The sequence below is a fragment of the Triturus cristatus genome, chromosome 2_1 (assembly GCF_964204655.1).
Source record: "Triturus cristatus chromosome 2_1, aTriCri1.1, whole genome shotgun sequence".
In the NCBI taxonomy this organism is placed as follows: domain Eukaryota; kingdom Metazoa; phylum Chordata; class Amphibia; order Caudata; family Salamandridae; genus Triturus; species Triturus cristatus.
In genome coordinates, this window is record NC_140581.1 from 32,554,818 (window position 1) to 32,573,412 (window position 18,595).

Consider the following 18,595-nt stretch of genomic DNA (forward strand, 5'->3'; position numbering starts at 1 on the left):
CCCGCAATTATTCAGATCACCAAGTATCGTACATTTACGCATGTTTGTAAGTGTTTGGAAGCAATCGTGTCTTCCTGGAGTAAACAAAGAATATTAGTATGTTCTTGTGTCCAATCTCTGGCTGAAAAGTCAGGTTTGGTTAATTCATAGAAAGGTTTTACCCTTTGTGCATAATCTAAAATGTATGCTCTGCCGAAATGTAGGAATCCTAGTATTGATTGTAAATTTTTCAATGATTTTGGAGGCTGGAGCAGCGGTAACACTTTTCTAAAAAGTTAGCTGCCAGACTTTTGCCTTCACTTGACAGCTCATATCCCAAAAATAGGACATTGAGGTGGGCTATTTTTGCATTTTTAAAGTTGAATTTGTAGCCCTCTGTGGCAAATCCCATAATAATGGTGCTTACCCTGGTCATGTGCCTCTCTAAGTCATCGTCTGTCAGATAAATATCATCCACATAGGACAACGCTTCTTCATCAAATCTTTGAAGTAACTCTGTTAATCTTGCAGAAAATACCCATGGGCTATTTTTGTACCCTTGGGCAGGTTGACAAAATTGTCGTTGGGACCCTAACACACTGAAGGTTGTTAGATACCTGCTTTCAGGAGCTATATTTTGGCAGAAAAATCCATTTGAGATATCGAGTGTGGTTTTGTATTTCTTGTGCACAATGTTATTCATTAATGCGGCACTGTGTGCATTTTGCACAGCAAATGTCTTTGTGCATGAGTTTAAATGTCTGTAATCTAAAACTAGACGATATGTATTGTCAGGTTTAGCTACAGGAAACAAAGGATTGTTCATTGAAGAGGTACATTTTTCTATGACCCCTTGGTATTCAAGTTGATCTAAGATCTCCATGACCTGTTTTTTAGCTTCTTGCTTTATTGGGTATTGCCTCTGAGCATTAAGTGAAACTTTTAACGGGATCACGTGGGAGGTTGTGTTCTCATCCCACCCTGCGTGATTTTTGTACAATGCCGGGGCTTGGGCTGCTGCCCACTCATGTGCATATAAATGTTTAAGGTGAACGGGAACGTGGTTGGAAAATGCAGGAAAAATTACACTCTCTTCCCTAGGGCACTCTATTACGAATGCAGGCGGCCAATCTTGTTCTGCTAACAGGATGTCATAACCAGATGATAAGTTCTTCCAAAAAAGACCTTTTACTTTCCTGGGCTTGTCCCCCTCCATCCGGAGTGTTATTTCAAATAACTTATGTGGGATGCTCACCCCGGTGTCTGGTGTTTCCACTGTGATGTAATCATTCAACTCCGCTGTCACCAGAAATTCCTTCTCGTTCAGGCGAGCTATTATTACTTCTGGCGCACTGTCTAGCATCGTCAGAGCCCATTCCTTGTTCAGGAGTTGTGTCCTCAGAATTCTTGGCATGTCTGATTTTCACACCAGCAACTTTCTTTTTCTTAAATTGAGGTTTTGGATTTTGCTTATCTTCTTTTTTAGAAGTAAAGTCTTGAACACACTGCTTGTCTCTGGAATGTGTGCGCTCCTCTCTCTGTTCTAACCGTCCTTCTCTTTCGGAGCCTTTCTTCGAGCCCTGAAAGGAACGAGAGGACCATGTATCAGTATCCTGATATCTGTCAGGTTTCCTAATATTATCCCTATTCCTGAGGTTGTATCTCTTTTCAGAATGCTCCTGTTGAGGAGACCTACCTCGGGACTGAGATCTCTTATCTTTAGAGTTTTCTTTTTTACTATCCCACTTCTTTTTAGAAGAAGTTGGTGCCTGTTTAAAAGTGTCCTGTAGTTGAGGTTTTAAAGCTTTTCCCCCCAAATTATCCTGCATATGTAGTGTCAATTATTTCGGGTGGTTCATTCTCCTGTTCTAATGGAGAGAACTCCCTTAGAAGTTGGCGGATTGTCACTGATGCAGTTTCCCCTTTAATGTTAGCGAGTATTATGGCTGATACCCTGGTCATAGTTGTTTAACAACTTCATCCCTAATTTTAGGGCAGGTTCCGCTCCATAGCCGTATTGTATTTGTCTTAGTACATCTGGTACTACTGCTAATGAAGGAATAACATGAGTTCTGGTATATATGGCAGCAAAGACTGTACCCCAAGAGGTGCATTCCTCTAACTGTGGTGTAATCCCCATGGGCAAATAGATTGTTAACATTCTGTGTTTTTCAAATGGTGTGGTATTTGGGAATACTGCTTCTAACTGGGTTATTTTCTGAGAAACACAGAAAGGAATTTGTTCACCTTTTGTGGGCACTTTGCCCATTACCGCTTGTAATGTTTGTGGAGTAATTTTAGTACCCGAGCTCTGTGTAGGAGCTGTAGTAGGTGTAATTACTGTAGGTTGGACCGCTAGAGTTCTCAAGACAACGTGTGTCATGTTTCTGTAGAGTTTTATCACCTCTTTGTGTTGAGCAAGTAGTTCATCCTGTGGCATTGTGTCAATGTCTGGATGTGGTGCATAGGTCGCTAATATCGGCCATGTTGCTCCTGGAATCCCAAAGGACTTAAGCCTTGCTCTTGTTTTTATGTAGGGTAGGGCGCCATTAAACCAGAACATATGTTCCTGGAAAGTAAGTGGAATCTCAGTCTCCTCAAAAGGAGTGTAGACCGCTGGAATGTCATCATGTATGTAATAATGAAAAGTTTTTGTTACAGCATCGGTTGCTGGGAATATAACCCATGAGTAGAATACCTCTGTTTTAAAATCTTTGTGCGCCTCTGTCACGAATATTACTACACCTCCTCTGGGTTGCAACCCATGTTTGAGTAGTTTTACTGTTAAAGTTTGTCTTACTTTGGGTGCAATTTCTATTGCAGCTGCATCGATCTCACCAGTGTGATTAGGTCCTTGGTTTAAAACTCCTTTCTCGTCCACCATCGTGTTTAGAACACGGAATTATTGTCCAAGGAAAGGATAAAAAGGTTGTATGTAAAGGTTTTATGCACAATTTTGGGAATATTGTCCTTTCAAGCTTGATTAACCAACAGCCAATATATAGTATATCTCACCTACTCAGCTGTGGCGGAGTCTTTTGCCCACTTTCTCCAGACGTCAAAGGGTTTTGTAAGTAGGGTCTCTGAGAATAAGCACGACTGAGCTACTCAGATTCTACTGTTGAGTAAGTGCGCCATTAATATACCACATTGGGCGCCATGTAGTGTAGTTCTAATAGTACCCTGTCATGCAGGACCTACGCTGTTTACGGATAACATATACTGTGGGTCTCGTAGCAGACTGACTCCGTGCACCCCCGCCACATATGTTAGCCTATGGTCTGCATTAGCTAGCTCGCAGTGCCACTAGAATCTCCTGTTATCAGAGAGATTCGTTTTTGGCAATGTCAGAACACAATACCCTCAGACTCATGGAAACAATATACTACTTTTCACCCAGTCACTCGTGCTTGCTTGTTTTGCTAAGAATTTATTGTACAGTAGGTCTTCTCATGTAGAATAAGTGCGCTGTTACAACTGTAACACAATAGCAGAATATAGAACCAGCAGTACATTGAACAAAAATGAATAGTATTGTTCTACCATTTTGCAATAGTCATGAACATATACATGAATATGAAATGCATTTATAAAATAAAGGGCGTACTCCTAAGATGCCTGACTAGATGTTCCTAAGTGTACCTAGCATATGAGCAGGTGTTAACAGAGCCTAGGCCTAAGACCTTATGAGTCAAGAATCCCGCTAGGATTGAGTTGAACCCCCATACCTGAATAGTGAGAGTGTGGGACTTCGCCCTGGACTTGAGCTGGACACCCCGCGAGGGGTCAACAGACCACTGTCAGCTGGAGCGCTGGCATGCCGGAGCTGCAGCGTCTCCGGTCAGTGTGTCGGTCTTGAAGTCTCTGTTCCCTCCTGCCTTCTGATAGCAAGAGGTGCTGTATTTATACAGTCTATGTACGTGTTTTACCAATTGTTCAGTATGAGGATGATGTTGGGGATTAAACCTTGTGCATCGATGGGAGAGGTGAAGTATACCTCCTGGAGAGTGCACTCATCAATTATTCATATGTGCTAAGGATGACGTCTTAGCAATATCGATTGGGAAAAACCCACCCTCGGCATGGAACTAGGTGAAAGGTTTAGTCCATAAAAGGCTACAGTCCTTATAAGGCCTGATGTCCCTACAAGGCATTCTGTCCTTATTTGGAGTTATGTCCTTATAAGGCTCGTTCATATGAAATAACGGGGGCTGCTGTAGGGAAAGTGTATGATGTTCCCTGGACCTATATTAGGGTACTGATATGAAATATAACACAACCCTTCCCTCAGCTGTTGAGATTGACAGACCAGTATTACCTGCCTCTTCCCTCACCTGCTTGTGCATGCCAATGTACACAGTAGTGACACCTCGCTTTCTTTTATGGGCTACACATCTCTAATGAAGAAAGTAACTGTTGAGGCACTTATCTAAGGACAGCTCTGGCCACAGTGCGGGATCATAGCAGCACTAGCAGCTCACCTGCAGGGATATCGTCATGCTGGGTACCTTTATCTAGATGACTGACATTCAGGAGCACCCTCACTCATTCAACAACAGTAATGAGTTCAGCCCACCATTCAGTTGCTGTCAACACTGGGCCTTGGTTTCAACATAAGGAGGTTCAGCCCTCTTGCTTTAACAGACATCATCTCTCCAGGGACCAGGGTTGCCACTCTCAAAGAGGGAAGAATCTACCACCTCCTTATTGAGAAGTCACTAACTCAAAGGTTTAACATCTCACTATCAATCTCAAAACAAACTTTCAGATGGTTGAAGGTTCTCTTTGGCAGCAAGTCTTCCTGCATCTTGATTCTGGCACACCACCTCCTCTGCATGATGCCAGTCCAACAACACTAAACATACAATGGTGGCAGGTTGGCGGAGACTTGTACAACTGCATCGTGTCATCCTGCAATTAAAAAGGTGTGTCAGCGGTTCCTGAACAGTGAAAAGAGTTTCACAGACCTAATTCTGTGCCCAGATACTCTCTACATGTTCCACGCAATGGACCCTTCCCTGCCAGTTCATCTGCAGAACTTCAACATCTGCTGATTATGGTCCTCAGTAGCAACCAACACACACCTCAACCTGTTCCATGTCAGGCCTTTGAGAGTGAGAGCTCAAGTCCGCATGAATGGAAAGCTCTTAGATGAGGGTTCATTTGAACAGCATTAGAATCAGATACTACACCCAGGCAGAAGACTTCTTCCTCTGTGAGCTGAATCACTCAGCTCTAAAATTCACAATTTTGTTTGAATATGTATCAGAGATTGGTAATATGTACACAGCAAACCTGCAATCACGAGAAACCTGCACTACTGAGTGAGAAACTGCCTAGAGATAGTTGCCACACAGCCAATGACGGTACCATCACAACTACTAATCATCACCCTCTTACAAGTGTGACAATTCAGGCTATTCAAGGCCCAAAGTTATAAGAATGCCTTGCACGACAGTCAATAGTCATTTTTAATGTATATTGAATTAATAAACAACTGTTGTTTGTCAGGAAATCAGATCGAAATACCACTAATCTGATTCTTGCGAGCAGCAGGGGCAAAGTACAAGGCTTTTTAATCCTTTCCCCATGATGGTGTCTCCTGTGAGTGATTAGGCACAGCTCATACAAAAGACATCACTCAGGGGAAGGGGGAAGGGACAACTAAGGGACAAAATGATAAAGAAAGAAACTGCTGTAGAGTGTTCCATCGGCGTCTTCCGCTGTACAGAATGGATAGCCTGGCAAGTGTGTTTCTGTAGTAAGAAAGAAGATACAACACATAAATGTGTACTGTGTGTTGTATGACCTCAGCTTGTCAGAAGGTGGAGACATACTTACAATCCTCACAAAGCGCAATCAACCAAGAAGTAGAGAGCAATGCTTGTCCTTCAAAAGGATAGAGTCTCGATAAAGATGACATCACTGTAGTGGAGAGGTCTTTCAGGAAATTCAAAGCTCCAAAGCAGGAAAGAAGCAACACGACACACTCAAAGAAAAAACAAGAGCCAATAGTACTTAGCTGCAGCTTGGACGCTTTGTTACGCTCTGTATTTGTCACCAGTTGGCTGTAGAGCGCATGCGCTCCCACAGCCAGCGAGTGGCCTCATGGGAAATGTACTCTAGTTGAGCTCTTCGGCCGGAGATAGGAGCCTTATGGACTACGAGTCCCGTCTTGTTTTGGAGCATAGCTCTACTTCCTGTACCAGTTCCTTTGAGGACATGAAGAGGGTTACAGATTTAACAAAATGTATTATGTGCCAAGACTGGAAGAGTACGGGCATGTGAGAAGGCACGAACAGGAGTGCGGTGGGGGGGCAGGAGGGAGGCCCAGAAGTCACGGACTGCGGGAGGGGGGGAGATCACAAGAAGAAAATTGTTTTTGAAGTTAAGGGGCCAGTAGCCATGGAAGGATACTAATGATGATATGGCGGTCATGAGAAGGGACTAACAGTACTAAAACCAATGGGAAGGCAGCATTTAGGACCTAAACCAATAAATAAGATGGGCAGAGAGTGGGCGGACCTTCCATGGAGCTTCCACGCTCTACTGAATACTGCATGCCTCGCAAAGCGAGCAGCGCATGCACTGCAACGCTAGGCTCAACCTAAAAAGGCGTGTTGAAGAGAAACTTAAAAAATTAGCAATGGATAAACTCGTACCATGCGAGCAGAAAACACCTGAAAGTGTGCCTTGCTCGCTCTCCTGAGAATAAAGGTAAATGCAGGGCCAAAAGGAAGCTGCACCATAGCAAGCACAGGAAGCCCCGTGAAAGCTCACTCTCCTGAGCGGAATGAAGTCCCGATCCTCTGGAACCCAACGCCGACTCGGATTGTCAAGCACCTGCCAATCCGAGGGCGGTGCTTATATAAGCCTCATTACGGAAGTTTGGATGGCAATCTGCACCGTGCCCTGGAGGTTTTCTGGGACTTGTAGTCCCGCTAACTGACACAGACTCAATCATGCCGCACTCGCATCCGTTTCATATTGGCAAATACACGGTTTGTGTCCGGCATTTCTGTTTGTGTTTCCCTTCTCTGTGCCCTACAACTTGGGTCATAACATTGTTGTTCTCATCTTTAAATTAGACATAAATCTCACCATGTGGCAGACTGTCACAACCCCCTGTGTTGATAATTATGAGCCTGTGCTGAGCACCGGAAACCACCGGCTCAAATTAAGCACTATCTTTTGCCTTCTAGATGTGTTGTTGGCTACTGTACTTAAAGGTTTAAAATGTCTATGTCTCTTTCTGAGACTTTAATTTTCTGCACTTCTCCTCTCAGAGCAGCTCATCGGTGTGCCGGAGTCCATGGCCCAGTTCCACTGCATTCCTCAGCAGGTCCCGGCCCTCAGCTCCTTGTTCATCCAGGATGTGGCGGTGGGAACCGAGCACACACTGGCTTTGACGAAAGGAGGGAATGTCTACGCTTGGGGTTGCAACACAGAAGGGCAGGTGAGTAGCTCAGGATTTGAAGGGGAGAGTGAGATTCTGGGGGCCCACACCTGGTGATCATGCTGTAACCCCCCACCAGGTAAGATTGAGTGACATAGATGGAACTGCTCCTAAGTCACTTGACATGAGTTAGGAGCTGCCATGCAGCCTGTTAGAAGTCATGGGGGCAGTGATAAGCACCAGGCATAGATGTCAAGATAAGCTGGGCTCTCCCGTTGGTACAAATAGGCATCAAACTCTAAAACGCATATATCTGGTTTTTCTAAGGAACCTAATTGTTCATGTCATAAAGCAGGTTTCTCCAGAGCACCTCGCTTCCCCGTCTATCCTGCTATGTTTTATATCCGCAAACAAGGCACTGTCCACCATGTGTCCCTCTAGACGAGAATGCACAGACCTCCCTGCCAAGGTGCTGTGTATCCCTCCCAAGTAGCTCAACACTGTGTTGTGTTTGACATTACGGAGAATTGTATGAAGCTTCTTGGGATGCAGGTGAGGACAGGATCCTGTCCTGATACAGCTGTGCCAGCCTTGAAAGCCCACTGCTCCATCCCTTCTCTGTATCACTGCACCTTGGGACATAGGCAAGTGTATATGTAATACTCTGAGCATCACCTTAGCAGTTACGCGGTGTATCGAACAGTGCCTGTGTGACAGCCAGAGGACGCCTTGATGCCTAGGCTGCAGGTGTAGTTCAAAGAGCCTCAAAAACATGAGATCAGTAAATGCAATCACATGTTAAATAGCGTCTTAGATGAGATTCTCTCGGCCCATTAAAGTGCCCCTGAGGAAGGGGAAATGGGCCACCAAAAGTAACATTTGGACTGGTGATGTCACCCTGCGTAAGCTCCCATAATATGCTATGATCCAATCATCATTACTAGCATAGGAAGGATTGCACAGTCCAGGTAGACGACCCTTTATGGATTATTTGTATTAAGCTGGAAGACTCAGAAATGATTCTAGAAACAAATCTTTAGGTAACAATCCTTACCTTGAGATCCCTCTCCCTTGAGAATATGGAAATCAACTATAACAAAGTCTCAGAAGCAGACATTTCAAAGATGGTTACTTATGCACCTGTGGATTTTATACCCTTTTTTCCTGATTCCTAATCTATTGAAAGATAGTTTTCTTCACCGTACATTTACAGTTTAATCCAGCCACTATGTGTGTCAGTCTATTTCTGCTACTCGAAACCCCACTCCCTCAAAGAGCACAAATGAATGATCATTTGGAGGAAGGTGAGAGCCTTGCGTTGGTGAATATAGCTTAATGACGCCATTCGTCTTTACACTATGGCACGAGCTGTGTGTGTACATACGTTTGTATGTATGTATGCACGTATGTATGTATGTATGCACTAGTGCTTGAGAGATCATGGTACTACCCATAAAGCATTAGTTTGGCTTCATTCCAGAAGCTCAGTTCACTCCAGGACTGCGTCGTTCTAGTTATATGATCTGATGCTGTTCGAAGATGGGGCGTATGTCTAAAGTCCTATATTAATATCCTTCACCAATGCTTGTTGATCCCGCCAGCTGGGCCTAGGGCACACAAATGCAGTGAACGAGCCGATGCTGGTGACCGCTCTGCAAGGGGAGAACATTCAGCAGATCTCGGCCGGGCGAAACCACAGCGCTGCCTGGACAACGCCTGCACCCCCTCGCCTGGGTAGAACACAAGGTAGGTGCCCCTTGATCTCTTGAATTCAACTAGAAGATTAATGTCCTCCTGCAAAGCCTGTTTCTTGGTACTATCCTCTCTGCATTCACCAAAGCTCACCGGAGAGGCTCCAGTTTCATCTGATGTTACAGCTCTCTGGTTGCTGCTTTGGAGAAAGACAGACAGGGTTGACCTGGGTAGTGTACAGTGGGATCTAGACCTGTTCTAGACCTGTTTTCGAGAAATGGTAGGCAGATTTTTATATGCTGATGTGAGACCCTACTAGTCTGGCGTCTGCAAAAACACATTAGAGATTCTCAGAAATTCCTTTTTCCAGTGAGGAGCGCCCAACACAATTCTCCCTTCCACCCATCCTGCACAAAGCAAAAAGATCTCACACATCTAAGAGGCTGCAGATCCAAGGAAGCCTCAAACTGGCACTGGTGTCAATGCAGACTTATAAAAGGACAATTATGTTTACACAAGTGTGAAAGTTACTATTCAGGCCAACAACAAAATCTTTACATGTTTGATGGAAATTGGGTTACTGGTTGGGGGGTGAAACCCTATTCACAATCCTTGTCAGGGTGAAGTAACAAGCAAACTCAAAATTAACCTGTGCTTAACCCTTTGATAGCTTGGCACAAAGCAGTCAAGCTTAACTTGGAGGCAATGTGTAAAGTATTTATGCAACACTTCAAGCAGTTATAAAATGCCAATACAGCACAAGAAAAATCTCAAACCATATGTATATTTTACTAAATTATTTGACACCAAAACGACAAAAATCCAATCAGTAGAACCAGAGATATGCAATTTTAAAGTTTTAAGTTAAAATAATGCCTAGAAGAAAAAAGTGCCAACTGTGTTTTTTTGGCCAACAAAGTCAGAAGTGTGGGACAGATACAGAGACCAGATTAGGCCCTCTGAACAAAGTACTTTAAATCTAGGTTGTGGAGCGCTGCAATATCCATTGTCAAGGATGCATCATGCAGTGGGAGTTACGAGGCGTTGCGAGGCTGCGATGGGAGGTCCCTCATCGTCATTGAGGATGCTGTCTACGATGGGCTTACAATGCGAAGTCCTGCATCAAAGATGCTGCACACACTAGTGCTTCCAAAGAAGCCGTGGTGCTGTTGGTGCCGCGCAAGGGTCATATTTTCATAATCTCCCTATGTCACAGATTCGTAATCACAACAACGCATCCATGCATTCGTTCATTGGTGGGGCCCATAACACCAACATGCACTCGTCTCATTCGATTCTGTACATAGGAGAAAAAGCGCTGGACATGTGGGTTCCTTATTACCCATCAGGATTAATTTTCTTTACATTATATTCATTTTATACACATACACCTACAGAATCCTGACCTTAACATCAAGGCACTCCACCACTTGGTCGATGGACCAATTAGTTGGACTGGTTGATGGTGAATTAGAACCTGCTAAAACACAATTAAAGCCTAGGAAACATTTGATTTTTTTCTGCAATCAATTAAAGAACCACATACTCATTTCTTATTAATTAAATGTTTGTTTATCTAATACATTTTTTTCTGCTTTAACATTTATGCACTACAGGTCATAGTATAAATTCAGTTTTATTTTCAAAGAGAAATCAGACGTTTTGTAAATAAGCATAAATTTCGAAAAAAAAATTAATTAATTACCACTTAGCAAGCGTCGGCGACTTTCAGAATGAACAGAGAGTTATTCGCAATCTCTGGTACCATATCCGGGATAAGTTGTCCGACCCCAGCAAGGATCAAACCCGTCAGATGAAATAACTTCCCGAAAACCAAAGAAACCCAAGGCAAACCATAGAAATATTCACCAGCTCAATGCAGACCCAAAGCCATGAAAGATCAGCTCGATGTCCACCCCCCTTTGGCAGATGAGAACCTTATATACCCTTTTTCCCTATTACTTCATGCTAGCGTGCAGCAATTTAGGGGTAGAGAAATGTTCTGATTGGACAGTTCGGGGTTAAATGAGAGTTTTTCTAAAGTTTCCCAGGGTAAACTGGTTCACCATGAGACTTGGCACAGGAAGGCGCAATTTGTATAATTTCTTTTTTCTCCCGGGCGAAAGTTGCAAATGTAACATTTAGAATAAGAGAAGATATTTCTACACAGGTTCTGTATTGTCCCTTCTGCTGTTCTCACAGCATCGACAGTTGGCAGACAAACACGTTCATCCTTGACAAGGAACACGGTGTCACAGATCTGAGGTCATTTGGAGATCTCCAGAGCCATCCGATTCTGCGCAGAAACCATCGCGCTCACATGGTGGCGTTCACGGTAGAGACTCCATCTTGGTACTGCGGCCTAGTAGGCCCAATGCCAACTTAAGCAAAAACAGACATAACAGTAATTAAAAAATAGAAATGGAGATTCTAATGTTTAAACCCACACTGATCCCAATATATATTAGTATTTCCCTAGCTGTAGCAACATTCAAAGCGAAATACTCACCATTTGGTAATCCTGAAAGCACAAACAATCACAAAGCAACATAAATCATGCAATTTTTCTATTTCACCACAATCTAAAGTTAGTTTGCGTACCATAATTAATTGATTAATTATTCTGCCGTGCATGCAATTAGCAATTTAGTCCCACGTGTATCTCGTGTTTATCAAGGTATAAAAGTTGATTAGTAAGTGCAAGTTAGATTTAGAATGATTACGTAATTAATTTCATGCAATTTAGAGGATGTATACAAAAGTTTTGTTTTACCTGCTCCATCACTGTGATGCAGAGTCCTTCATCCTCATCGAGGTTGACGTCAACAAGGAACTTGCAATGCGAAGGCCTGTGTTGGGGATGCATTGCGCAATGGCAGTTCCGAGGAGACTGTGGGGCGAGATGCAAAGTCTTTCATTGGGAATGCATTGTGCAGTGGCGGTTCCAAAGCAGAGCTGCGGGGAGATGCGTCATGCTGCGTCGGTTCTGACCACAGCTGCTCTGGCAGATCAGCACCTTCAGGCCATTTCCAATGGTCCAGGAATGAGGTGGCACCGCTTGGGGGTTAGGACTCACAGTGGATAGAGTCAGTCCAGGTGTGCGGTGCAAGGTGGTTGTAGACTTTTTTAGGCTCAGATCAGGAGGCCAGCCAACTAGCCTGTTGAGTCACTCTGGTGTTCTTGAGTTCAAGATGCAGCTCCAGTCCTTTCACTCAGGTAACAGGGCAGCAAGCAGCAGGGCAACAGAGTAAAATATTTTCTTGCAGAACAATACAAAAGTCCTTCTGAGTTTTCCACCGGTCCAGAGGTGTACTAAAGAGTTGAGGCTGAGGGTCTATTATACCTGGTGCCCACTTTGAAGTGGCCCCAGAGATGTTCGGAATTTCCTGGCTCTATGTACTGACCCCAGGAGTCACAGGTCACAATAGACTAGTGTCAAACCCTGTGTGAGTGTGCTCAGGCGGGGCCTTTATGATGTGCAAGTCTGGTAGGTGACAGCTCCTCCCCCTCATTTGGTCAGAGATGGCTCTTCATGCTAACACGTATGCGTCTTTGTCTCACTGTCTGGGAGCAATACAGAAAGATAAACTGCCAACTACACCTAATCATGTGACCCAGGCTACAGGCTGCAGGAACCAAATGATTCTGACAAAAAAATGCAAACTTTCTAAAAGTGTCACTTATAGAACTGTTACTTAAAATCCGACTTTATCATTAAAGAGGGTTTACATTGCAATTCTTTAGACACCAAACTCAACATTCCCACATGCTCACAATTGAAAGTTATCACTTACTAAATGTAATATGGCAATACAATGTTATCTAATGGGAGAGGTAGGCATTGCAGTAGTGAAAAATTAATGAGTTTCACTACCAGGACATCTAAAGGTTAAAGTACAAGTTCCACTTTTTAAATACACTGAACCCCAAACTCTGGGCTGTTTAGGGCATGCCCTAGGGTTGACTTTTATGAATTGAAGAAGAAGGTTTTGGCCAGGCAAAAGGTTTATTTTGCGAGGTTGGAATGGCAGTTTAAAACTGCACACACAGGCTGCAATGGCGGTCCTGAGACATGTTTAAAGTGCTACTTATGTGGGTGACACAATCAGGCGTGCAGGCCCACTAGTCGCATTTAATTTACAGGCCCTAGGTATGTGTAGTACCACTTTACTAGGGTCTTACAAGGGTTCTTCCTAATCATAGTTGGGGTCCCTGTGCAGCAGAATTGTGTAGTAATTCTTTAACAAAAGCACTCGTCTCATTGCTCATAACTCTTAGGCTTCAGTGCAGAGTCCCAGACTGGGGTGCAGGACTCCCAGTGCTTGCCGCACAACCAGGAACCTGGCCTGGCCTAGTACTGCTTTTCACAAAAGAACAAAAAGAATCGTGACAGTCAGTGACTGATTGAAGGGATGTTACTTGAATATTTACTAATTTGTCTCACGTTCAAGACTACTTAAAGGTCAGTATCCCATAGTATATGAACAAGCGAACCTCAGTGTAAACTCAGCATGTTGCTGACGTGTTCTAGTTTGAGGTTATACTGTGCCGTTGCCCTCTTCAGGGACCTGCTAGTGACGGACTGTGGATCGCAAAACAACCTCAATCCTTTGTTGGTTTACACAACCCTCTCCTTTCTGGTACAAGGGAGGAAGCCATCTGTCTTCATTGTACCACCTGCCTCACTCTCCCCGCTAATCAGCGCAAGAGGGATAGGGAGAGTGTGGGACCCACGCGTGTGGGCCTTGGGACTCGCACCTTCACATTGGGCCACTCAAGACTGGTCCAAGGTATCTTGGGCAAGGGAGGAAGCGCTGCCCCCCTCCCCACACTTCCTGCAGAGAAATAGTGTACTAGCTGTTAGGGGCTGCTGGTTCCCCGGGCTGTGGGCTCCCCAGGAAGATACCTTGAAAACTGCTGTTCACGCCTCATGGTCTTCTTAACCAGGTGAACTCAACAGGCTTCTAAGAGCCACCCTACAACTTCATCCAGGGATATCTCTGGCCTTCGTGGCTTGTTTTTTGTTGAGATGCCATGTTCTGTGCTCTAGGTAGGGCCCTCGAGATTGTAGATGTTTCTGGGGAGGCCAACTAAAACAAAGGATGTCTTTGTCTAAAAAATGTGTCAGTGCTTGGGTGTGGTAGGCCTTCCAAAGGTCCAAGACACTTATATTTCTTCTATGGTTTCGCCAACAAGATTGAAAGTTTGTTATGAGGAAACACAATTTGTTGAGGATGCAACATGAATGTAACGGTTTTTTATAATGAAAGATACAAAGACCTAATGGACGATTCTTCGTTCTGCACACTTGCCCTGAGAGAGTCCTGCTCTGAAAGGGTTTAAAGGTGTTTGGAAGAGAATGTGGCCTAACGGCTTGGGCTGTCGTCTTTGGAACTGGGGAATAGGGTTTGAGTCTCGGCAGGGACGCTTAACGTCCTGCGATTCTGGGCAAATCACTTAATCTCCCCTTGACTAACAAAAATAAATGAATGTCTCCTTCTGTAATGTAACTGGTGCTCATGTAAAGCACTCTGATACCTTCGGGTCGAGTTAGCGCTATATAAAACTCCACAAACAAAAAAACATGTTTGTGGGTTTTTATTATAAATTGAATTTAATAATGATCATGAGATAAAGGATTAAAATAGTCTATTAACAAACATTGCATTTGTCTGGAATGTGTTTCCTTGGAAAGTTCATTGCCTTTTTACAATTTCACTGCATGGTTTCATGGAGCGCAGCCCATGCTTCATCACACATGTTTGGGTTTTAGTTTTAGTTGTTAGGGTGAGTATTAAAAGAAGCTTTGAATCTGCTATGAGAGCTGTGTGAGGATTTGTTCCACGATTGGTGTGTTGCCGTCACTGCTCATCCTGACTAACACAACTTCACTCCTTCAGAGGATGTCTCTGTGCCTCTCCTCAAGTGTCCCCTGTGAGACAATAACCCTGTCTCTATGCCAACAGCTAGAAGCCCCTGCCTTTATTGCAGCTTTGCGAGGTGGTCTTCTTCCCCAGTTACCTCTAGAGGCCCCCTGAGACAACTGCCCTTGGTCAGCCTTTCTCCATGCCTGGGACCCCATCTGGCAGTACCACTGGAACTGTCTTAACTCCTCCTTTACTAACCCATCGCCTCCCCAGCATGAACTGTCGGTGACACTGTACGTCTTCGATCGAAAACGAGGGAGCATTGAAACCATAGGCATCTCTCTGCATGCTCCCCTGACATGCAGCACATGGGCCAGTGTTGAAGTGCAGACACTGCTGTCTAGACATTGTGCACTTAGGTACAACTGAATGGTTACAGAGACCTTTGAAGTAGGTGGAGACCGCTTTGATCAGGAACAAATGTTTTTCATTTTCTATATTTAAAGCCTGATTTCTTTTTGTAAAGAGCAGGGACGGACTGGAGCTTCTATTGCTACCGCATTATTTAAGTGTTACCTTTCCAGAGGACCTAAACCTACCTTTAGAGGCATTAATGCCCAATGGGGAGTTCCTTAGCATTTCGTTGATCCTCGCAGAAGCCCCCCTTCTCAGGGCTCCAGGTGATACTTCTCACAGTGACTGCCTGTTACCTCTGGTTCTCCCATGACCCAGACCGTCTCCACCCCAGCTCCAGTGACCCAGCACCCAACAAGGGTGGAGGTGAAGGCTTGGGATCTCAGACTCAGTGATCCGCAAACTGTCTTCTAAGGGGCACGTATGGTGCCGGGGTCACTCCCTACCCTTCCATAGTCTCCAGTCACTGTGAGAAGTTGGCCTGATGTATGATGTCACTAGTTATAGTGTACACCTTATATCACTCCAAATACCCTTATGGTGATTGGTTGTAAAGTCAACCTTATAGACCAGCTATCCTAGTGGTAGCATGGACAAGAGCAGTCTTAGGCTAAACTCTGATTGGCATGTGAAGCCAGCTGTGATACCATATATAATCCCTTGAATACCAAATGAAAGGACACCACAACAGATATATATATAAAATAAAGTGTATTTATTCTAAGCAAACCCTCAGCACTCTTTATGAGTTTAGAGGTAAGTACAACACAGTCTTATTAATGCATACAGTAAGTCACACAGGTAAGTAATACAGTTAGGCCCTAGGGGCCACGCAAACCATATACTAAATAAGTGGTATAAGAACCACTGTCACGGAAATAGAATAGGCCTAGGCCTAGGGAATCGCTGGGGCTACACTACACTAGCGTTAGTTAGGAAGTGGGAGGCCCACGGGATTCGTGTGCAGAGTGGAAACACTCACGCGTAATGCGTAAAAGTCAATAGCAATGTTACAGTTTAGAAATAGATAGATTTAGGACACTTCCGGAGTAGCTAGGAAGTTGAGACTTGAAAACTAGACACTAGGATAGTCACTATCCTGATGAGCACCGGAGTACCCAAGTTACCTAGCCCTCAGGCTGCGGGTGCATAGGGGTGAAGATGCGTCGTTTTCGTCGTCGACTCCTATGGATGCCTGAAGAAAGATGCTGACAGGCAGTCAGGGGAGAGTGTCCGGTGGATCCCAAGGCTGGGATCACGAAGAGAAGAAACCTGCAAGCAGAGGGGACAGAGTCAAGGTCACTAGCCAGTGACCACGTGGAACCAGGAAGGAACCAGGCGATGTCGTGAAGAGTTGCAGGTGAAGGTGAAGCTTGTCGCTGCAGCCAGGAAGACCAGGAAGCGTCGAGGACGACCAGGACCAGGAGGCGAGCTGTCCCACGAAGGCTCTTGCTGTCAGCGGCGTCGAAGTTGGACTAGGACTCACCAAGCCTTGGCAAGCGGAACCCACGAAGAACAAGGGACTTGCTTCTGGTGCAGACCAGGAGGGTCTGGGATGCTTCTTCTTTGCAGAGAAGCGGGAGCCAGTCTGGAGGAGCCAAACCAGCGCAGAAGATTTCAGGGAGCGTCGTCACAGAGGCCACTAGCCAGCGGGCAAGCAACCGGACAGACGCGGCAAGCAGGAAAATGCTGAAGGGCCCCACGCAGGACTCGTGGAGTGTGGGGGGCTGGTCTTCGGTGCAGATGGTGCTTGGGGTTGGGGCTTCTCAATCCCCGGTGCACAACTTCGAGGGTACCTCAGAAGCTGCGCTGTAAGTTACTAGCCACTTTTCCCAGGTAGCCGGTCCCACGTCGCTCGTCGCCTCCACGGATCTCAGCTCTGCTGCAGATGTGGATGAGGGTCGGAGAAGTCTGGAAATCAAGGCTCTGGTCAGGCTCTGCAGTCGGTTCCTCGTCGAACGTTTCACAAAGCAAAGGGTAGTCTCTTGATGGTGCCTGTTTGCACAGGGTAGCCACTCCTTGGCTACAAGGGAGATTCTTCAGTCTTCTTCTTTCGTCGAATGTCGAAGGTCCAGAGTTTCTGTTCAGTTTTGCAGGTTCAGGATAATCTAAAGTCTTGAGGCCCAACTCCCACTCTTATACTAATCTGGGGGGCTGGGATACCTGCTAGGTCACGCCTTATGGGTGGGACCTGGGAGGGGGTGGTTACACCCACTTCCCTTTGTCCAGTTTCGCGCCAGAGCTGGGGCTGGAGTGCCCCAGCGCCGGTTTGAACTGGACTATGCAAGGAACACCTTGTGTGCCCCAGGCATGTCTCATTCCTTTCAGCCCACCCTGCCCCAATACACTAAAGGCTGTCTGGGGAGGTGCTAGCACCTCCCCAAGCAGGAAACCTATTGTCCAGGCCTCCCTGGCTGGGATCACTCCCAGCTGCAGGAGGTCAGACTTGTGTCGTGGCAGCAGCATCCATTTTGTGATGCTGAGGCTTTGGTCAGAGGTTACACAGCAAAGTAGGATTTTAACATGTCTCTCCCTCTAGAAGGGAGGAATAATATCCTCATCACCAGAAATGGTATGGGGGTATTATTCCAAAGTGTTAGACACCTTACACGACATGTTTTGATACAGCCCAACCATAGTTACCATAACCGTTTAAGATTATAAGGCACTTTAAGAGTATATGGTAGGCTATATCATAGAACAGCTATAAGGACATGGTTCCGAAAGCTGCAGACAGGCTCAGCTCATGCTAGAGCACCATCTCACATGTTACCAAGCACTCTGCCTCCAGGATTGTTAAGGCCTGCCATAGGAGTGACTGATAGGTACACATGTGTCTATATATAAGGGCAGATATAGGCATACTATATCTAAGCAAGGGGTGATTACACGACCTTGCCCCAGCTGAGTGATCAGCCAGTTGTGTCTGATTGGAAGGCCAGACCAGGGGTGGCATAATACATGCTGCAGCCCCTGGGAGGCCTAGGGTACACCTATGCCCTGGGTACCTAGGGTACACTGTACAGGGTCCAATAAGGTGATCCTTACCAATTGGTTATGTACCTAGGGTACATGGAGTCCATTTTACAGAGAGAGCAGACAGCCTGAGACCCTGAATGGCAGGATCTCAGGCCAACTAAGTCGAAAAACCAGCTAGACACTAGGCAAAAAGTTGGGGGTAACCATAGTCAGATATCCACCTTCCTACAGTCACGTGCCAAGTTCTCTTCTACATAAACCTCTGAAG

General features: G+C 45.2%; 1 protein-coding gene across 7 annotated transcripts in view; it reads left to right on the plus strand.

Moving 5' to 3' along the window:
• LOC146863653 (putative E3 ubiquitin-protein ligase HERC1) overlaps positions 1 to 18,595 on the plus strand; it is a 1,482,062-nt gene that overhangs the window by 1,281,944 nt on the left and 181,523 nt on the right. For all 7 annotated transcript variants that reach the window (XM_085627737.1, XM_085627739.1, XM_085627735.1 and 4 more), the window contains 2 exons: positions 7,266 to 7,435; positions 8,977 to 9,121. In XM_085627737.1, the coding sequence (XP_085483863.1) occupies positions 7,266 to 7,435; positions 8,977 to 9,121 (315 nt within the window). The remainder of the gene's footprint in view (positions 1 to 7,265; positions 7,436 to 8,976; positions 9,122 to 18,595) is intronic.